An 18,133-nucleotide genomic window follows, 5' to 3' on the forward strand; every position below is an offset into this window, starting at 1 on the left:
GACACTCCCAAATGAACCTTAAATTAACATTGACTGGTCTTCCAATTAACTGTGGTTCACGGGTCTTAGGAACTCATTGTCTGGGGTTGCATTTTAAATTTAATCTGCAGTCCATATTCAGATCTGAAGATTCGTGGCTGAAGTTAATGTTTTGCTGTACACCAGAATATGCTCTAACAGGCATAAACAGTGCATTTCACTGTATATTTCAATATACATATGACAGGTAAAGCTAACCTCTCCTAATCTCTTAAAAATATCCTTTCCATACCCTGTCCAAAGAATTCACATCACTCTTAAAATATAGTGCCAAGCACTTTTAACTGAGTCCTGAAACATCCTGAAATATACTGTGCCTCCATCTCCTGCTCCAACGTGGCTAGACTCCTTTTTGTGGACTGGGGCAGCACCAGTAACAACATGCACAAGCCTGAAAAACACTGATTCAGTGATTCAGAGTAACACACGGCCAAAATACTGGAGGAGCTCAGCAGGTCAAGCAGCATCTATGGAGGGGGAATAAAGAGTTGAGGTTTTGGGGTCGAGACCCTTCATCAGATCATGGCCCAAAACATCGATTCTTTATTCCCATCCGTAGATGCTGACTTGGGTGGTGGGATGGAGCTATGCCCCTGCCAAAGGAGATATAAGGTGTTCCTTCCTTCTGCTAGCCTGCAGGTCACCAGCACCTGCTTAGACACCCTCCTCCCTCGAGCAGGGTCACGTGAAGCCATGGGAGCAGGTGGTGGATGGTCGTATGAGCAGCTGGTGCGTATCACTGATGCCAGGCGGACGATCCCTGAAGAATCTTGATAACAACTGGGATCTCCCTACCTGCAAATATACCGCCCAGAAAAAGGTCATGGCAACCCACTTCTGGAGAAAAAAAATTGCCAGAACAATCATGGTCATGGAAAGAGCATTATTGTTCATCTCATATGATGCAGCACATAACAAATGAACAAAATGTGAAAACCGACAGCACAATACAGGCCCTTCAGCCCACAAAGCTGTTCCGAACATGTCCTCACTTTAGAGATTACCTAGGGTTACCTCATAGCCCTCTGGTTTTCTGAGTTCCAGGAGTCTCTTAAAAGACCCTATCGTATCCACCTCCATCACCATCACAGCAGCCTGCCCATTTCGCGCACTCACCACTCTTTGTGTAAAAAACTTACCCCTGACATCTCCTCTGTACCTACTTCCAAGCACCTTAAAACTGTGCCCTCTCGTGCTAGCCATTTCAGCCCTGGGAAAAAGCCTCTGACTATCCACATGATCAATACCTCTCATCACCTTATACACCTCTATCAGGACAACTCTCATCCTCCGTCGCTCCAAGGAGAAAAGGCCAAGTTCACTCAACCTATTCTCATAAGGTATGCTCCCCAATCAGGCAAAATCCTTGTTAATCTCCTCTGCACCCTTTCTATGGTTTCCGCATCCTTCCTGTAGTTCATCCAGTATTTTGCGTATTTACTCTGGATTTCCAGCATCTACAGAATATCTTGTGTTTATGATTCTGTGATTCAGTTCCACTGTTAAAACATCTGCCTGTGACCTCTCAGGAACTGCAATCGACAATGACGTACGTTTATCATAAAGGCGCCCGGGGAGGTCTGTTGTCCTGGCATGAATCATCTGGTTTATGTGAAGGAGATCCTCCCAGCTGGGAAAGTGGAGGGAGGAGAGGGGTGGAGGAGGACAGTTTTGGAAAGCATGACATCCTTTGCATTGATCACTTGTGGTGATTGTGGGCATGCTGAGTTGCAATAAAGATCTTCTAATTAAGATTCCATCATTTGGAAGCACTTAGCTCAGAGCTGTTGAAAGGAATGTGGCTGCAGCTACACAAAGCCAAAACAGACTGTCAGCTTGTAGATGATGGAAACCTCCTCATGGGTGTGTGATATGGAGAGCTGCAGGAGCAGACATGTGGAAACAATGTTTCTGGGGACAACTTTCCTGTTGCCGGTTTCTCTTGTTCACTTGAACAAGTCCCGTACACTTGCTTCACTACATCCCACCTCAATCCACCCTATCCCATTTCTTCCACATTCGCACTCCTTCAAAGTTCAAAATTCAAAAGCAAATTTATTGTCAAACTACATATATGGCACTATATACTACCTTGAGATTCATTTGCTTGCAGGCATTTACAGTAGAACAAAGGAATACAATAGAATTGTCACTTCAAATGGATATGGCCCAAGTGTGGAGCGAGAGACACTGAAGTGGGTTCATTGGTTACGGACTTTAACGCGAATAGAGTTAAAGGGAAAAGAAAATAATAAACACTAGGCCAAACGGGGCCATTAATTAAAACTCTCAAATGGAAAACGAAGCCAACACTGTGGCTGATAGCAATAACCAATTATAAAACGAATACCGCAAGTCTTCAGAGTCAGTTGACTCGACTGTCCGATTTCTCAGGCAAGGCCGAATGCAAGCAGGTAGCGAAACATTGCTGTGCTTTGCTCAAATCTCGACAATGCTATGATGAAAAGAATGTAGTTAAATGCCGTCACAATGAAATAATAATTAGCTGACACGTGCATATTCACAAACTCAATTGTCGTATCTGCTGCGCTGCCGAATCCGTGGTTGTGACAAGAATCAAAGGAAAAACTAAACACAAAGACTGACAAGTAATCAGTGTGCACAAGAAGACAAATTGCACCAGTAGGTAAAAAAGAATATATTAATAAGCAAATAATACAGGAGCATAAGTTGTTGAGATGTTGAGAGTGAGTCTATAGGTTGAGGAATCAGTTCAGTGTTGAGGTAAGTGAAGTTATCCACAATGATTCAGGAGCCTGGTCATTGAAGGGTAATAACCGCTCCTGAATAGTGGGACCTCATATGTCGCCCAAGTGACAATGTGTCTCCCAGGGGCGTGGAGGAAACCAAACTCTAGTCTGGGAGATTTACAAGGGTCTGTTATTAATCTGAAGTCACTGCAGCCTGAGGCAATGGGTTGAGTGAAATTTAATTAAGTGTGTGAAAAAATGAACCAAACCCAAACACAAATAGCCTTAAAATTGAAAGGAAACTGATGTAGCAGGAACACTGCCACTACTCCAACCCCTCTTCTTTTACTAATTAGTTGAGTCAATGTTTGCCTTAGCTTTGAGTGCCCAGCTCCGGAAGACACGGATGTCACACAGACCTGCAGTGAAAGATGGGTCACTGGTGTTTAGGATTCACAAGAGTACAATGTCCGGGATTTTCAGAACATCTCACAGTTTTTATTTCGCAAGAGATGTCAGCGAAACCATCTGTTCAAGGAAAGCTGACAGTTTTTCATTATCCCTTGTCAGGGTCTGACAGATGGGCATAACCAGCGGCTTTGCAAGGAGTATCCGCCATCCCTGAATCATAGAGTTAGAATTATCTGGTCATGCTCTTTGGGAGGTGTTGATGTTCTTTCGTGAAACCTCTGTTCGCCTCATCCATCTTGACTAAGATGTTCTGGGGTGCAAGGTGCGCTGTGCTGTATGAGGCCTTTGACAGCTTGTGCATGACTTTGCAGGCTGTCTTCCCATCTCCACTGCCCTGGAACTTGAGGAGATTTTTCTCCCTGTGTCTGGAGGGAGGGAAAGAATATATATAAAAATTAAATGCAGTGCAAAAAAAGAGCGAACATTGTGATTTAGTGCTCATGGACCATTTAGAAATTTGATGGCAGAAGGGAAGAAGCTGTTCCTAAAACATTGAGTGTGTGTGTCTCCGAGCTCCTGTATGTCCTCCATGATGGTAGGAGACATCAGTGTTAATGCCATCAGGTTGAAGGAGACTGTAGGTGGTCTTGGTGAGTGATCTCCTGCAGGTCGAGGGTATAAAGGAGCGCTGTACCATCCCAACACAAGCAGCACTGGTCGGTCTGACCCTCAGGCAACAAGAGGACTGTGGGTGGAGCTTTGAGGGCGAATGATCGATGATAAATTTGTACTTCTTAGATCTGCTCCACAAAGCAAAGGGAAATGTTGGCAAGCACGTTGAGACTGAATCATTTGTACAGTTTGGGTCACCCTGTTATGGGAAAGATGTCATTAAGATAGAAAGAATGCAAAGAAAATTTATGTAACATTGCCAGGACTTGAGGGTCTGAGTTATGGGGAGAGTTTGGGCAGGCATGCACTTTATTCTTTGGCATGTATGAGAGTGAGGAGTGATCTTATAGAGGTGAATAACATCATTTTTTTTAATATAGTTAAAGATACAACACACTACCAGGCTTTTCTGGCCCAATGTGCCCATGCTATCCAATTACAGATATGTGACCAATTAATCTACTAACCTGTACACCTTTGGAATGTGGGAAAAAACTGGAGCACCCAGAGGAAAGCACTGTTCCCTCTAAGCTATGCAGATGTGTGGCCATGCAATGACTGAAATATAGGCAGACCCGAGTTACGAACGTCCGACTTACGGACAACTCGTACTTACGAACCGAGGAAGGAGAACGCTGTCCGCCATTTTAAGTCAGATCGCGACGCCATCCGCCATTTTAAGTCGTTGCTGTTGACACTGTGTTGAGTGTTTAACTTTGTATTTGGCTTAAATTGTTCTTAGTAAGATTCACCCTGACCCCACACCCCCCCATTGGTCTGGTCGGATGGTGGCGCAGTGAGATCAGTGTCGGGCTGGAGAACGGAGGTTTCCGAGTTCGATCCAGTGACTCCAGTACCATCCGTGCCGGGTTGATTTCAAGCTCGCAACTCAACCTCGTAAAAAAAACACAGCCACCTCCAGTTTAAATTCCCATGCTGAATATCGTGGGGGATCAAGTACCCAAACCCAGCACAGCCCCCACTTGTCTCATTTAGCCTGTGTCAGTGCTGTGGTCCTTAGGACCCAGCAGACCTTGGGAGCCGGTGGAGCTCGGGACCCACCACCCGCAGTGTTTCTGTTCCATTGACGGGAAGCGATTGTGATTGAAAATAAAGTGGAAATAATAAAGCGTTTGGAAAGAGGTGAAATGCCATCAGTCATTGGAAAAGCGTTAGGCAGTTCGGTTAGGTTAGGTTGATTGTTGGTCAACGATCGGAACAATTTTAAAGGATAAAGGGTAAAGTGAGAATAATGGAGCATTTGAAAGGCCCTGTCCTGATGAAAGCTACAATTATTACTAAGCAATGCAGTGGTTTAATTATTGGAATACATACATTTCTTAAGTGTTTTATATGCATAGAAAGGTAAAATATATACTATGTACTAAGACAAACGTTTGACTGACGCTAAATAATACCGGATGTACTTGTTCCGACTTATGTACAAATCCGACTTAAAGACGGACTCATGAACGGAGCTCGTACGTAACCCAGGGACCGCCTGTACTCCCATGCACATAGCCTTTGTTGTCACACAGCTGGAAGTTTCTTTTAAGTAATGTTAATATAATTTGAAATCTATGTAAATATAATTGTGAAATGCCCTGTAATTAATCATGTGCTAATGAATATAATCCATACATTTTCTAAATAATAAACGTACCACAATCTTTACTTTGAAATGTTGTGGAGCTTCAAGGTATTTACATTGTCGCTGTTTCAAGTTACAGCACTATTACAAATTGTAACAATAAACACAGAATGGAAGTTCATTGTCAACCAGCTGACTGCTGATGCCACCTAGTCAAAACATTTTTATTTTATTTTTTCCACTGTGCCTGATGTGAGTTGTGGTTTGTGTTTGTTTGATGTGTATATTACAAAAAAAAACACTTAAAATGTCATGCAGTTTTCAGGCCGTATGAAAATTTCGTTAGAGGAAACCCACGTTGGAGAATGTCTGTACAAACTCCTTACAGACCGCGGTGGAATTGAACCTGTGTCACTGGTGCTGTAATAGTATTGTGCAAACCGCTACATTACTGTGCCACTCTGGATATCATGAGGGTGTAGATACGACAAATGCACACTGTCCTTTCCCCAGAGAACCATAAACTAGAGGGTGTGGGTTTATACTGAGAGGGGACTGGTGAGAAAGGGACCCGAGGGCAGCTTCTTGACTTGGAGGGTGGTGCCTGGTTGGAAAGTGATTGAGGCAGGTACAATAGGGACAGCTAAAAGATGTTTGGACAAGTATATGGACAGGAAAGGGTTCAATAGATAAGGAACAAATGTGGGCAAACAGAACTAGTTTCGGTGAGCACCTTGCCATGCATAGAGCAATGGTGACCCTGAATGATTGCCATGTTTTTACTTCAGAATCGGAATCCGGTTTAATTTCACCGGCATATGTTGTGAAATCTATTGTTATGTAGAAGCAGTACATTGCAAAACATGATGATAAAAACTGTAAATTACAGTAAGAAATATATATATTAAAAAGCTAAATTGAATTAAATAAGTAGTGCAAAAGAGAAGAAAAAAAGCAGTAAGGTAGTGTCCATGGGTTCATTATCCGTTCAGAAATCAGATGGCAGAGGGGAAGAAGCTGTTCCTGAATCACTGAGTGTGTGCCTTCAGGCTTCTGTATCTCCTCCCTGATGGTAGCAATGATAACAGGACGCGCCCTGGGTGATAGGGGTCCTTAATAATGGATGCCGACTTCTTGGGGCATCACTTCTTGAAGATTTCTTGGATGCTGGAGAGACTAGTGCCCATGGGGCTGACTGGGTTATGACACTGACTAGAAGTTGTAGTTAAGGATTATTGTCTGGAATGCTTTAGTGGACTCAAATATGGTAAAAGTCCATAAAAATGCTATATTAATGGGAAATAAAAATAGTTTGTATATATCACATTACAGCAGCAGAAAAAGGGAGGGTTAAATGGTGATTTACACGCTTTCAGACTACATCTGGCAAGCCAGACTTCTGTACATGAATCACTTAATTGGATTTATTGTTATTTAATTCTACTTTAACGATTCTTTTCCTTGTTCTCTTTCAGATTTACTGGCCTGCCCAACCAGGTCAAGAGGAGGAATGTGCCCGCAGTGGAAAAGACCCATTTGTAAGTGTAAGGGATTTATTGTCTACAATAAAGTTTAAAGCGAAAAGTATCTTTCAGCCATTTCAATGAATCTGTAAAGTTTTTTAGTGCAGTTGTCATGTACCCCAGATTAGAAGTCTTCCCATTCATGTAATTTGGATTGCCTCTGATTTTCTCTGGGAAATTTGAGCCACTTAAATTCTATCTTTAATGACCATTCCCATGTGCAATTAACAGCTTCCTGCAGTCCCAAAAGATGTAGGGAGCTCAAGGCTAACGGAAAGCCTTTATTTTCCACAAAGATGATCTTGGGGCTGTAGCCTTCACCACCAAAAATAAACAAAAGATATAATCATAATGAGATTCACAGCCCAAATTTTAATGCATAGCTGTGCTGTGCAACAGGATTCAGGATTTATTTATCATGTATACATCGAAACATGCAGTGAAATACATTTGTTCTGCCACATCTGTTCCCAGGACTTGGCTTTCCATTCCAGGACATCAGAGATGTCCTCCTTTTTAAAATATAACTTAAATAAGTAGTGCAAAATGAGCAAAGATAGTGTGGAGGTGTTCATGGGGTGGTTTATTGTCCGTTCAGAAATATGATGCCAAGGGGAAGAAGCTGTTTATAAAACATTGAGTGGGTCAGAAGTGAGGTGCCATCATATTGTCCCTATCCTGGGAAAGGGGACCTGGAATATATCCTCAGCAGCTGCCCAAAAGCCCTGGGAGAAGGCATCTACCACTGCTATCAATAGCAGGTTCTGAAGGTACCTTGGCCATTAACAGCAGTAGGCACCTGTGCCAGCCCAGGAAGCCCATAGGCTTTGTCAAAGCTGGAGATCAACCACAGCCTCAGACCTGAGGCCTAACATGGCCATTCTGTCAAAAACCTTGAATCAGGTGATCATGGTGGAGCTGACAGTTCCTTGGGAAGACTGGATTGAAGAGACGTTTAAGAGTGAGAAAGCCAAATACCAGGAGCTGGTAGAGCAATGCCAGAGACTGGGGTGGAGGGCATTACCATCGCTGATGATGTGACCCAGGGTATCACAGCATCTTATTAGCTATAGCTATAATGTTATACTGCAGTCATCCAACATAAACCCACTGTTATAATGCTGCCCTGTAGCCAATATGCACACAAATTCCCAGAAACAGAAATATGAGAGTGATCAGATAAGGGACAAACATTAGCCAAAGTGGCATTGTCACACATTTGCGAGGGGTAGTGACCTGAGTTTGACCTTGACCTTTGGTTCTGTCGGCATGGAGTTTGCCCCTCCCCCCTGTGATCCTATGTGGGATCAGAATCTGGTTTAGTATCACTGGCAGACCTTGTGAAATTTGTCATTATGCGGCAGCTGTACCATTGCAATACATAATGAAAACTGTAATTACAGTAAGATTTTTATATATACTAAAAAAGATAAATAAATAGTACAAAAAGAAAAAAAAAACTAGTGAGGAAGAGATCATGCGTTCAATGTCCATTCAGAAATCTAATGGCAGAGGGGAAGAAGCTGTTCCTGAATTGTTGAGATTGTGCCGTCAGATTTCTGTACCTCCTCCCTGATGGAAGCAATGAGAAGAGGGCATGGTCTGGGTGATGTTGGTCCATAATGATGGATGCTGCTTTTCTGAGGCTTCGCTCTTCGAAGATGTCCTAGATACTGAATTTACAACTTTCTGCAGCTTATTTCAATCCCGTACAGTGACCCCCTCTCCCCCCCCACCCCTCCATACCAGACAGTAAAGCAACAAGTTGGAATGCTCTCCGTGGTACATCTGTAGACATTTCTGATAGATAGATAGATAGATAGATAGATAGATAGATAGATAGATACTTTATTCATCCCCATGGGGAAATTCAACATTTTTTCCAATGTCCCATACACTTATTGTAGCAAAACTAATTACATACAATACTTAACTCAGTAAAAATATGATATGCATCTAAAATCACCCTCTCAAAAAGCATTAATAATAGCTTTTAAAAAGTTCTTAAGTAGTTTACTTAAAAACATTGAGTCCTAACCCCGGCACTTTAACCTATCTTACTCCTGGCGGTTGAATTGTAAAGCCGAATGGCATTGGGGAGTATTGATCTCTTCATCCTGTCTTTCTTTCTTTCTTTCTTTTTTTTTTTTTTTTTTTAAACTTTTTTTATTGTTTTCAAATAGTTACAAAATAAAAGTGTATGAGAAAAAAAAATGTTACCCAGCCCCCCTCCCCTTAACCCCTCCCCCCTAACATCCCTAAAAAAAAAGAAAGAGAAAAAAAAAAGGAATGCCTGGATATTGGAAGATCCCCACACGCTCCACGGAGTTCGTAATAACTTTGGTGTATGCATTTATTTCTTTCCCCAAGTAACCAATTATTTCATCTTCGGAGCACCTATATATTTAATCCTGTCTTTTGTAAATAAGGGCGCCAAATTTTCAAAAATGTTTCATATTTATCTCTTAAATTGTAAGTGATTTTTTCAAGTGGAATACAGCCATAAATTTCGTTCTTCCAACGATCTATACTTAGATATGTATCCGATTTCCAAGTCACTGCAATAGCTTTTTTGGCTACTGCCAATGCAATTTTTATAAATTCTTTCTGATATTTATTCAATCTGGATATCGGTTTTATCCCTTCAATATTACCTAGTAAAAGTAATGTTGGGTTGTGTGGAAGTTGTATTCCAATGATTTGTTCCAGTAAAACTCTTAAATTTGTCCAAAAAGGTTGAATTTTGGAGCAAGACCAAGTAGAATGTAAAAAAGTACCAATTTCTTGGTTACATCGAAAACACTGATCAGATAGATTTGGGTTTAATTTGTTTATTTTTTGTGGTGTAATATATAGTTGATGTAAAAAATTGTATTGCACTAATCTTAATCGAACGTTTATTGTATTTGTCATACTCTCAAGACATAGTCTTGACCAGTTTTTTTCTTCAATTTTGATATTCAAATCACTTTCCCATTTTTGTCTTGACTTATGGACTCCTTGTTTAATTGCCTGTTTTTGAATCAAATTATACATACAAGAGATAAATTTTTTAATCTTTCCTTTTTGAATTAAAGTTTCTATTTCATTGGGTTTCGGTAGTAACATTGTTTGACCTAGCTTTTCTCTTAAGTAAGCCCTTAGTTGAAAGTAACAAAAAAGAGTGTTGTTTGATACTTTATATTTATTCTTTAATTGATCAAATGACATTAATATACCTCCTTCAAAACAATCTCCTATATATCTAATCCCTTTTTGAAACCAATTATATAAAAGTTGATTATCCATTGTAAAAGGAATAAGTCTATTTTGGATTAAAGATCTCTTTGCTAATAAGGATTTCTTTGTCTCATCGTCAACATTTATCTTATTCCATAAATCAATCAAATGTTTTAATATAGGAGATTCTTTCTTTTCCCGTATCCATTTAGATTCCCATTTATATATAAAGTCTTCTGGTATGTTTTCTCCTATTTTATCTAGTTCTATTCTGATCCACGCCGGTTTGTCTTTCTCAAAAAAGGATGCAATAAATCTAAGTTGATTTGCTTTATAATAATTCTTAAAATTTGGAAGTTGTAACCCTCCTAGCTCAAATTTCCATGTCAATTTTTCCAACGATATTCTTGACATCTTACCTTTCCAAAGAAACTTCCTCACATATTTATTCAGCTCTTGAAAAAACTTCTGGGGTAATTGTATTGGTAGTGATTGAAATAAGTATTGTAATCTAGGGAATATATTCATTTTTATGGTATTTACTCTACCTACTAATGTTATTGGTAATACCATCCATTTATCAAGATCTTCTTGAATTTTTTTCAATAGTGGTAAATAATTTAATTTGTATATGTTTTTTATATCATTATCGACTCTTATACCTAAATATTTTATACCATTTGCCGGCCATCTAAACTGGGTTATTGATCGACATTGATTATAGTCTCCTTTAGTAAGAGGTAAAATTTCACTTTTGTCCCAGTTTATTTTGTAACCTGATACTTTCCCATATTCTTCTAATCTATAGGATAATTTACGCAACGATTGCAATGGGTTTGTTAGATAAAGTAGAACATCATCAGCAAATAAGTTGATCTTGTATTCTTCTTGGTTAACTCTAAAACCCTTAATATCTGGGTCCATTCTGATCAGTTCAGCTAATGGCTCTATCGCCAACACAAATAAAGCAGGTGATAATGGACAACCTTGCCTAGTTGACCTTGTTAACTGAAATGGTGTTGAAATTTGACCATTTGTCACTACTTTAGCTTTGGGATTAGTATTTAAGGTTTTAATCCATTTTATAAAGGATACTCCTAATCCGTATTTTTCCAATACCTTAAATAAAAAATCCCACTCCAATCTATCAAATGCTTTTTCTGCATCTAAAGCAACTGCCACGCTCATTTCCTCCCTCTTCTGTGCTAAATGAATTATACTAAATAAGCGAGTTACATTATCTGCTGATTGTCTATTTTTAATAAATCCTGTTTGATCCATATGTACTAATTTTGGTAAGCATTTAGATAATCTATTAGATAAGATTTTTGCTATTATTTTATAATCAGTATTTAATAAAGAAATCGGTCTATATGATGATGGCTTTAAAGGATCTCTATCTTTTTTTGGCAATACTATTAAAATGGCTGTCGAAAAGGATTCTGGAAGTTTATGCGTTCTTTCCGCTTGGCGTATTAACTCCATAAGAGGAGGAATTAATAAATCTTTAAACTTTTTATAGAATTCAGGCGGAAAACCATCTTCTCCTGGAGATTTATTACTTTGAAGTGATCCTAGGGCTTCTTCGACCTCTTTCAATGTAAAAGGCATATCTAATCCCTTCTGTTCTTCCGTATTTAATTTTGGAAGAGTTATTTGTGATAGAAACCTTTCTATCTTGACATTGTCATTTTGTGATTCTGATTTGTACAACTCAGAGTAAAAATTCTTAAAAGCTTCATTAATTTCTAAAGGTTTATAAGTAATTTTATTTACTCTTGTTCGAATTGCATTTATTGTTTTAGAAGTCTGGTCTGTTTTTAGCTGCCATGCAAGAACTTTATGTGATCTTTCACCTAGTTCATAATATCTTTGTTTAGTTCTCATAATTGCTTTTTCCGTTCGATATGTTTGGAGCGTATTATATTGTAACTTCTTGTTAATGAGTTGTCTTCGTTTTTCTTCTGTCATATTTCTTTGGGATTCTTTTTCTAATTTCGTAATCTCTTTTTCCAATTGATCTATTTCTATCATATATTCCTTCTTAATTTTAGAAGTATAACTTATTATCTGACCTCTCAAGTATGCCTTCATTGCTTCCCACACTATAAATTTATCATCAACTGAATGTGAATTTATATCTAAAAAGAACTGAATCTGTTTTTTCATAAAATCACAAAAGTCTTGACGTTTTAATAATATTGAATTAAATCTCCACCTATAAACTGATTCCTCTTTATCTGTCATTATCATTGTCATTATTAAAGGAGAATGATCTGACAGTATTCTTGCTTTATATTCCACATTTTTCACTCTATCTTGAATATTTGTTGATAATAGGAAAAAGTCTATCCTTGAGTATGTTTTATGTCTATTTGAATAAAATGAATAATCTCTTTCTTTTGGATTAATTCTTCTCCATATATCAATCAGATTTAAGTCTTTCATCAATGATAGAGTTAATTTTACTGCTTTTGATTTTGTAACAACCTTTGTTGATCTATCTAAAGCTGGATCTAGACAAAAATTAAAATCTCCACCTATTAATATTTTATCATGTGCGTTGGCCAAATTCAAAAAGACCTCCTGTATGAATTTTACATCATTTTCATTTGGTGCATAAATGTTCATAAGGGTCCATAGTTCTGAAAAAATTTGACAGTGTATAATTAGATATCTCCCCGCCGAATCAATTAATATGTTTTGTATTTTAATTGGTAGATTTTTGTTAACCAAAATTGCAACTCCTCTCGCCTTTGAATTAAATGAAGCTGCAATAACATTTCCAACCCAGTCTCTTTTTAATTTCTGGTGTTCTGTGTCCGTTAAATGAGTTTCTTGTAAAAAAGCTATATCTGTTTTCATTTTTTTAATATATGTTAAAATTCTTTTTCTTTTTACTGGCCCATTAAGCCCATTAACATTAAAACTTAAAAAGTTTAGTAGATTAGTCATTATTTTTTTTTATTATATTATTCCAATCTATAATAATACCTAATCTTTCCACTTTCATGGTATCTTGGGAAATCTTTATAAAAATCTCCGTGTTGCTATGTGTGTCCCCACCAATCATCCAGGCTAAAAGATAGAAGAAAATTAAAATATAAAGAAAAAAACAAAATACCCCCCTACTAATGTTGTGGAAAAATAACACAACATTACCCCCCTCTGCTGTACGGGTCATGGCAACCGCCATGATTACACACGTGAATCCCGCAGTAACCGATCCAAAGCTCCCCAGCCCCCCCGCAACACAAAAACGTATATGTATAAGAAGAGAAAAAAAAAGAAATACCATTCTCATTTAGTATTTCTAAAATTTTGCTCCCCTTTTCTATAATATCCATAAATGTCCATCAATTCTGTTCGTTGGGTCTATCTTCATAGCGTATAGATGGAAGATCTTGTACAAACTCCTCCGCTTTTCGATAATCGGGAAAAAAATTTTTTCCTTCCTCCGAAAAAATTATCAGTGTTGCTGGATGACGCATTGTAAATTTGTAACCCTTTACCCATAAGGCTTTTTTCACTGGGTTAAATTCCTTCTTCCTCTTCAACAGGTTGTGACTTATATCAGGGTAAAAAAGGACTGGTTTTCCTGCTATCATCAATGGCCCGTTTCTATTTTTGGCACTTTGGGCGGCAGCCTTCAGGATCTTTTCTTTGTCTTGGTATCGTAAACATTTTATCAAAATTGATCGTGGGTTTTGATCAGCTCGAGGTCTTGGCCTTAAGGATCTATGAGCCCTTTCGATCTCAATTGGAGTTTCTCCTTCCATTTCCAACTTTTCAGGGATCCATTTTTGAAAAAAATTTATTGGGTCTTCTCCTTCTATATCTTCTTTAAGTCCAACAATTTTAATATTATTTCGTCTACTGAAATTTTCAAGCTTATCAATTTGTTCCATAAATTGTTTTCTTTCTGATGCCCAAGCAGCATTTTCATTTTCTATTTTGTCCATTCTTTCAACCATGTCCTCCGTTGTAGTTTCCAAGTCCGTAATTCTTTTTTCCATTTTTTCCTGTCTCTTTGTCATTTTATCAAGCATAATCTCCATTTTGGTCATTTTTTTTTCGAGTCTTTTTTGATTATTTTTAATTATTTTTAATGTGTCTAATTTACGCATTATTTGCCTCAAAGTCTTTTCTATATTTCTAGAAGGACTTTTAGCTTCTTCTTCATCTGATCCTTCCGAGACACTTGACTCTCCCTCCGATTCGCTATCACTTTCAGTTGCAGTGGTAGCTGGGCTTTGTAGTTCTTGTTGCTTCCGTTTGCGCATGCTCCGTCCTTCGGGTTTGCGCAATTCACGATGACCCTTCCCTTCAGGAATGGCCATTGTTGCCGCGGTCTCTTGTTCCGCCTCGCCGGTGGCACAACGTACCTGAGACCGGGGTACCTCGGCAGACGTGGGCCCCGCTCTTGTTCCAACTTGCGTAATCTTCCCGGTATTAGTTTTCTTCATCTTCCTTCTTTGAGGCATTGCTTGACACAGTCCGGAGTAGTTTATAAGTAACTTTTAGAAGATACTGACTAACTTTTCTTCATTTAGACATTAATTTATTAACTTTTTACGGGAGAGCCGGGTTCCAGCGTCTCGATCCTACGTCATCACGTGACGTCCCCCTCTTCATCCTGTCTGAGGAGCATTGCATCGATAGCAACCTGTCGCTGAAACTGCTTCTCTGTCTCTGGATGGTGCTATGTAGAGGATGTTCAGGGTTTTCCATAATTGACCGTAGCCTACTCAGCGCCCTTCGCTCAGCTACCGATGTTATACTCTCCAGTACTTTGCCCACGACAGAGCCCGCCTTCCTTACCATCTTATTAAGACGTGGGGCGTCCCTCCCCAACACGCCACCACAAAGAAGAGGGTGCTCTCCACAACTGACCTATAGAACATCTTCAGCATCTCACTACAAACATTGAATGACGCCAACCTTCTAAGGAAGTACAGTCGACTCTGTGCCTTCCTGCACAAGGCATCTGTGTTGGCAGTCCAGTCTAGCTTCTCGTCTAACTGTACTCCCAGATACTTGTAGGTCTTAACCTGCTCCACACATTCTCCATTAATGATCACTGGCTCCATATGAGTCCTAGATCTCCTAAAGTCCACCACCATCTCCTTGGTCTTGGTGATATTGAGACGCAGGTAGTTTGAGTTGCACCATATCACAAAGTCCTGTATCAGTTTCCTATACTCTTCCTCCTGTCCATTCCTGACACACCCCACTATGGCCGTGTCATCAGCGAACTTCTGCACATGGCAGGACTCCGAGTTATATTGGAAGTCTGATGTGTACAGGGTGAACAGGACCGGAGAGAGCACGGTCCCCTGCGGCGCTCCTGTGCTGCTGACCACCGTGTCAGACCTACAGCCTCCCAACCGCACATACTGAGGTCTATCTGTCAAGTAGTCCACTATCCAATCCACCATGTGAGAGTCTACTCCCATCTCCGTTAGTTTGTGCCTTAAGATCTTGGGCTGGATGGTGTTAAAGGCACTAGAGAAGTCCAGGAATGTAATCCTCACAGCACCACTGACCCCATCCAGGTGAGAGAGGGATTTGTGCAGCAAATACATGATAGCATCCTCCACTCCCACCTTCTCCTTATACGCAAACTGAAGAGGATCCCGGGCGTGCCTGGTTTGTGGCCTCAGATTCTGTATTATCAACCGCTCCATGGTCTTCATCACGTGCGACGTCAAGGCAACAGGTCTGAAGTCATTCAACTCCTTTGGTTGTGGTTTCTTCGGTACCGGGACAATACAGGATGTTTTCCACTGTCTGGGTACTCTTCTCTGCTCCAGGCTCATGTTGAAGATGCGCTGTAGTGGTTCTCCCAGCTCAGTTGCACAGGCCCTCAGTAATCGTGGGGATACTCCATCCGGTCCAGCCACCTTGCTGGTACAGATCTTCCTCAGTTGACCTTCCACCTGTGCAGCCGTAATCCTGGGCGTGGGCAAGGTTTCCTGTGAGTGGCTATTTTCCTGTGAGGGAAGTAAGAGGGAGGACGAGTAGAAAGACAAGCCTGGTGTGGAGTTCTGTGGTGAGGATGAGATTGTGCTGTCGAACCTATTGAAGAAGTTGTTCAGCTGGTTCGCTTTCTCCACATCTCCACTTATGTTTGCCCCCCGCTTTGCACCGCATCCGGTGATGATCTTCATCCCATCCCACACCTCCTTCATGCTGAGTATCTTTGGTGATACGCCTCCGGATATGCCTGTTTCCTCACACATCTCAGCAGTGTATGGGATGGGCTATGTTAATTGGCCCCTGATGTGCTGGCTGAGCTGTAGAATACAGGAAGAATTGATGGTCATGTGGCATGAATAATTTGGGTTGGAGTAGGTGTAGTGGAAAATGGATGATGATGGTCATCATGGCTGATGGGCCAAAGTGGAGTAAGATTCAGATCAAAGATCTTTCCTCACAAGTAGTTGGTCCTGCTATAAAAGGAAAAGCAGACAAAGACACCACCTGTTCCACACAAAATTAAAATGCAAATTCATATAAATAGGATACTTTGATATTTCTCTCTCACCTTCCTACCAGCATGGTGGCCACCACTCAACACATCACAGAAACCACCAACACAAGAAAATCTGTAGGTGCTGGAAATCCTAAGTAACACACACGAAATGCTGGAGAAACTCAGCAGGCCAGGCAGCATCAATGGAAAAGAGTAAACAGTGGATGTTTCGGGCCGAGACCCGTCGTCAGTTCTTCATCAGTTGAATGTAAAGTGTTGAGATGTGTAAGAGGGAGTTACAGAGTATCTCACACAAAATGTGAAGAAACTCTGCAGGTCAGGCAGCATCTATGGAGAGGAATAGACTGTTGATATTTCATGCTGAGACCCTTCATCAGGACTGGAAAGTAAGGGGATAAAGCCAGAATAAGAAGGTGGGGGGGGGGCAGGGAAGGAGTACAAGTTGCCAGGTGCTCGGTGAAGCCAGCTGTAGAGGAAGCTGGGTGAGCGAGAGGATGAAGTAATAAACTGCGTGGAAAAGGTAAAGGGCTGGAGAAGAAGGAATCTGGTAGGAGAGGAGAGTGGATCATGGGAGAAAGGAAAGGGGAGGGCCACCAGAGGGAGGTATTAGGCAGGTGAGGAGAAGAGAAGGGATGAGAATGGGGAATGATAGGAAGAAGGGGAGAAGTTATCGAAGTTAGGAAGCTACAGTGAATGTGTGGTGACTTTTCTATTTCCATTTCACTCCGCAGTGAATGTTGTGATGGGAGTGAAGTGGAATTTTACTGAGCTTGCTCTTTTGACCTGCACAAGGGAATGGATCTCTGCTTGTCTGTTCCTATATTCTTCCCTGTGTGCTTTCTTTGGCAGTAATGATTTATTTTTGTTTCTGTTGGAGATGTTGATGAGCGTGGGAGGGGTTCGTCCAGGAGTACAGATGTGTGTTCCTCCGAGTAGCAGCCCAGGTGTCTCGAGGGTGTTTGATATTACACAGGAACACACAATGCTGCAACAAGAGGTGATCCAATCCCTGCCTGGATGCAGGGCAATAGGAACGAGGCCTGCGGACTTGAGAGCATCAAGTCAAGCCTTAAATGGTAAAGGGATTTCAGACAAGGGGGCTCAAGGAAGCCCATGATACAGGGAGCTGACTGTGGAGCAGTACTGGCTTTTCTCAGAGGCTCTGTTGCTTCCTTTATTGCCTGTTTGGCCTGAGAGACCACAACAGCTAACGAGGAATCTACTGGGCCACTCCCGCAACTACTGCACCACTCATGCGCGACTCAGAGGCAGCCGTGCTACATCAGAGTCATTATTATCACTGACGCATCCCATGAAATCCGTTGCCAGCAGTGTAGTGCGATGCATAGAAAAATATTCTAAGTTATATATAAAAATATAGGGCAGCACAGCGGTGTAACACTGTTACAACAGCAGGGTCCACGGTTCAGTTCCTGCCACCATCTGGAAGGAGCTTGTGACCACGTGAATT

The 18,133-nt window shown here is 40.6% G+C and overlaps 1 protein-coding gene across 1 annotated transcript in view; it reads left to right on the forward strand.

Moving 5' to 3' along the window:
* Nucleotides 1–18,133, forward strand: part of sema3bl (sema domain, immunoglobulin domain (Ig), short basic domain, secreted, (semaphorin) 3bl) — a 211,601-nt gene that overhangs the window by 112,105 nt on the left and 81,363 nt on the right. The window contains exon 3 of the mRNA XM_073072062.1: nt 6,900–6,962. Within this exon, the coding sequence (XP_072928163.1) occupies nt 6,900–6,962 (63 nt within the window). The remainder of the gene's footprint in view (nt 1–6,899; nt 6,963–18,133) is intronic.

This window comes from Hemitrygon akajei, chromosome 19 (genome assembly GCF_048418815.1).
Source record: "Hemitrygon akajei chromosome 19, sHemAka1.3, whole genome shotgun sequence".
NCBI lineage: Eukaryota > Metazoa > Chordata > Chondrichthyes > Myliobatiformes > Dasyatidae > Hemitrygon > Hemitrygon akajei.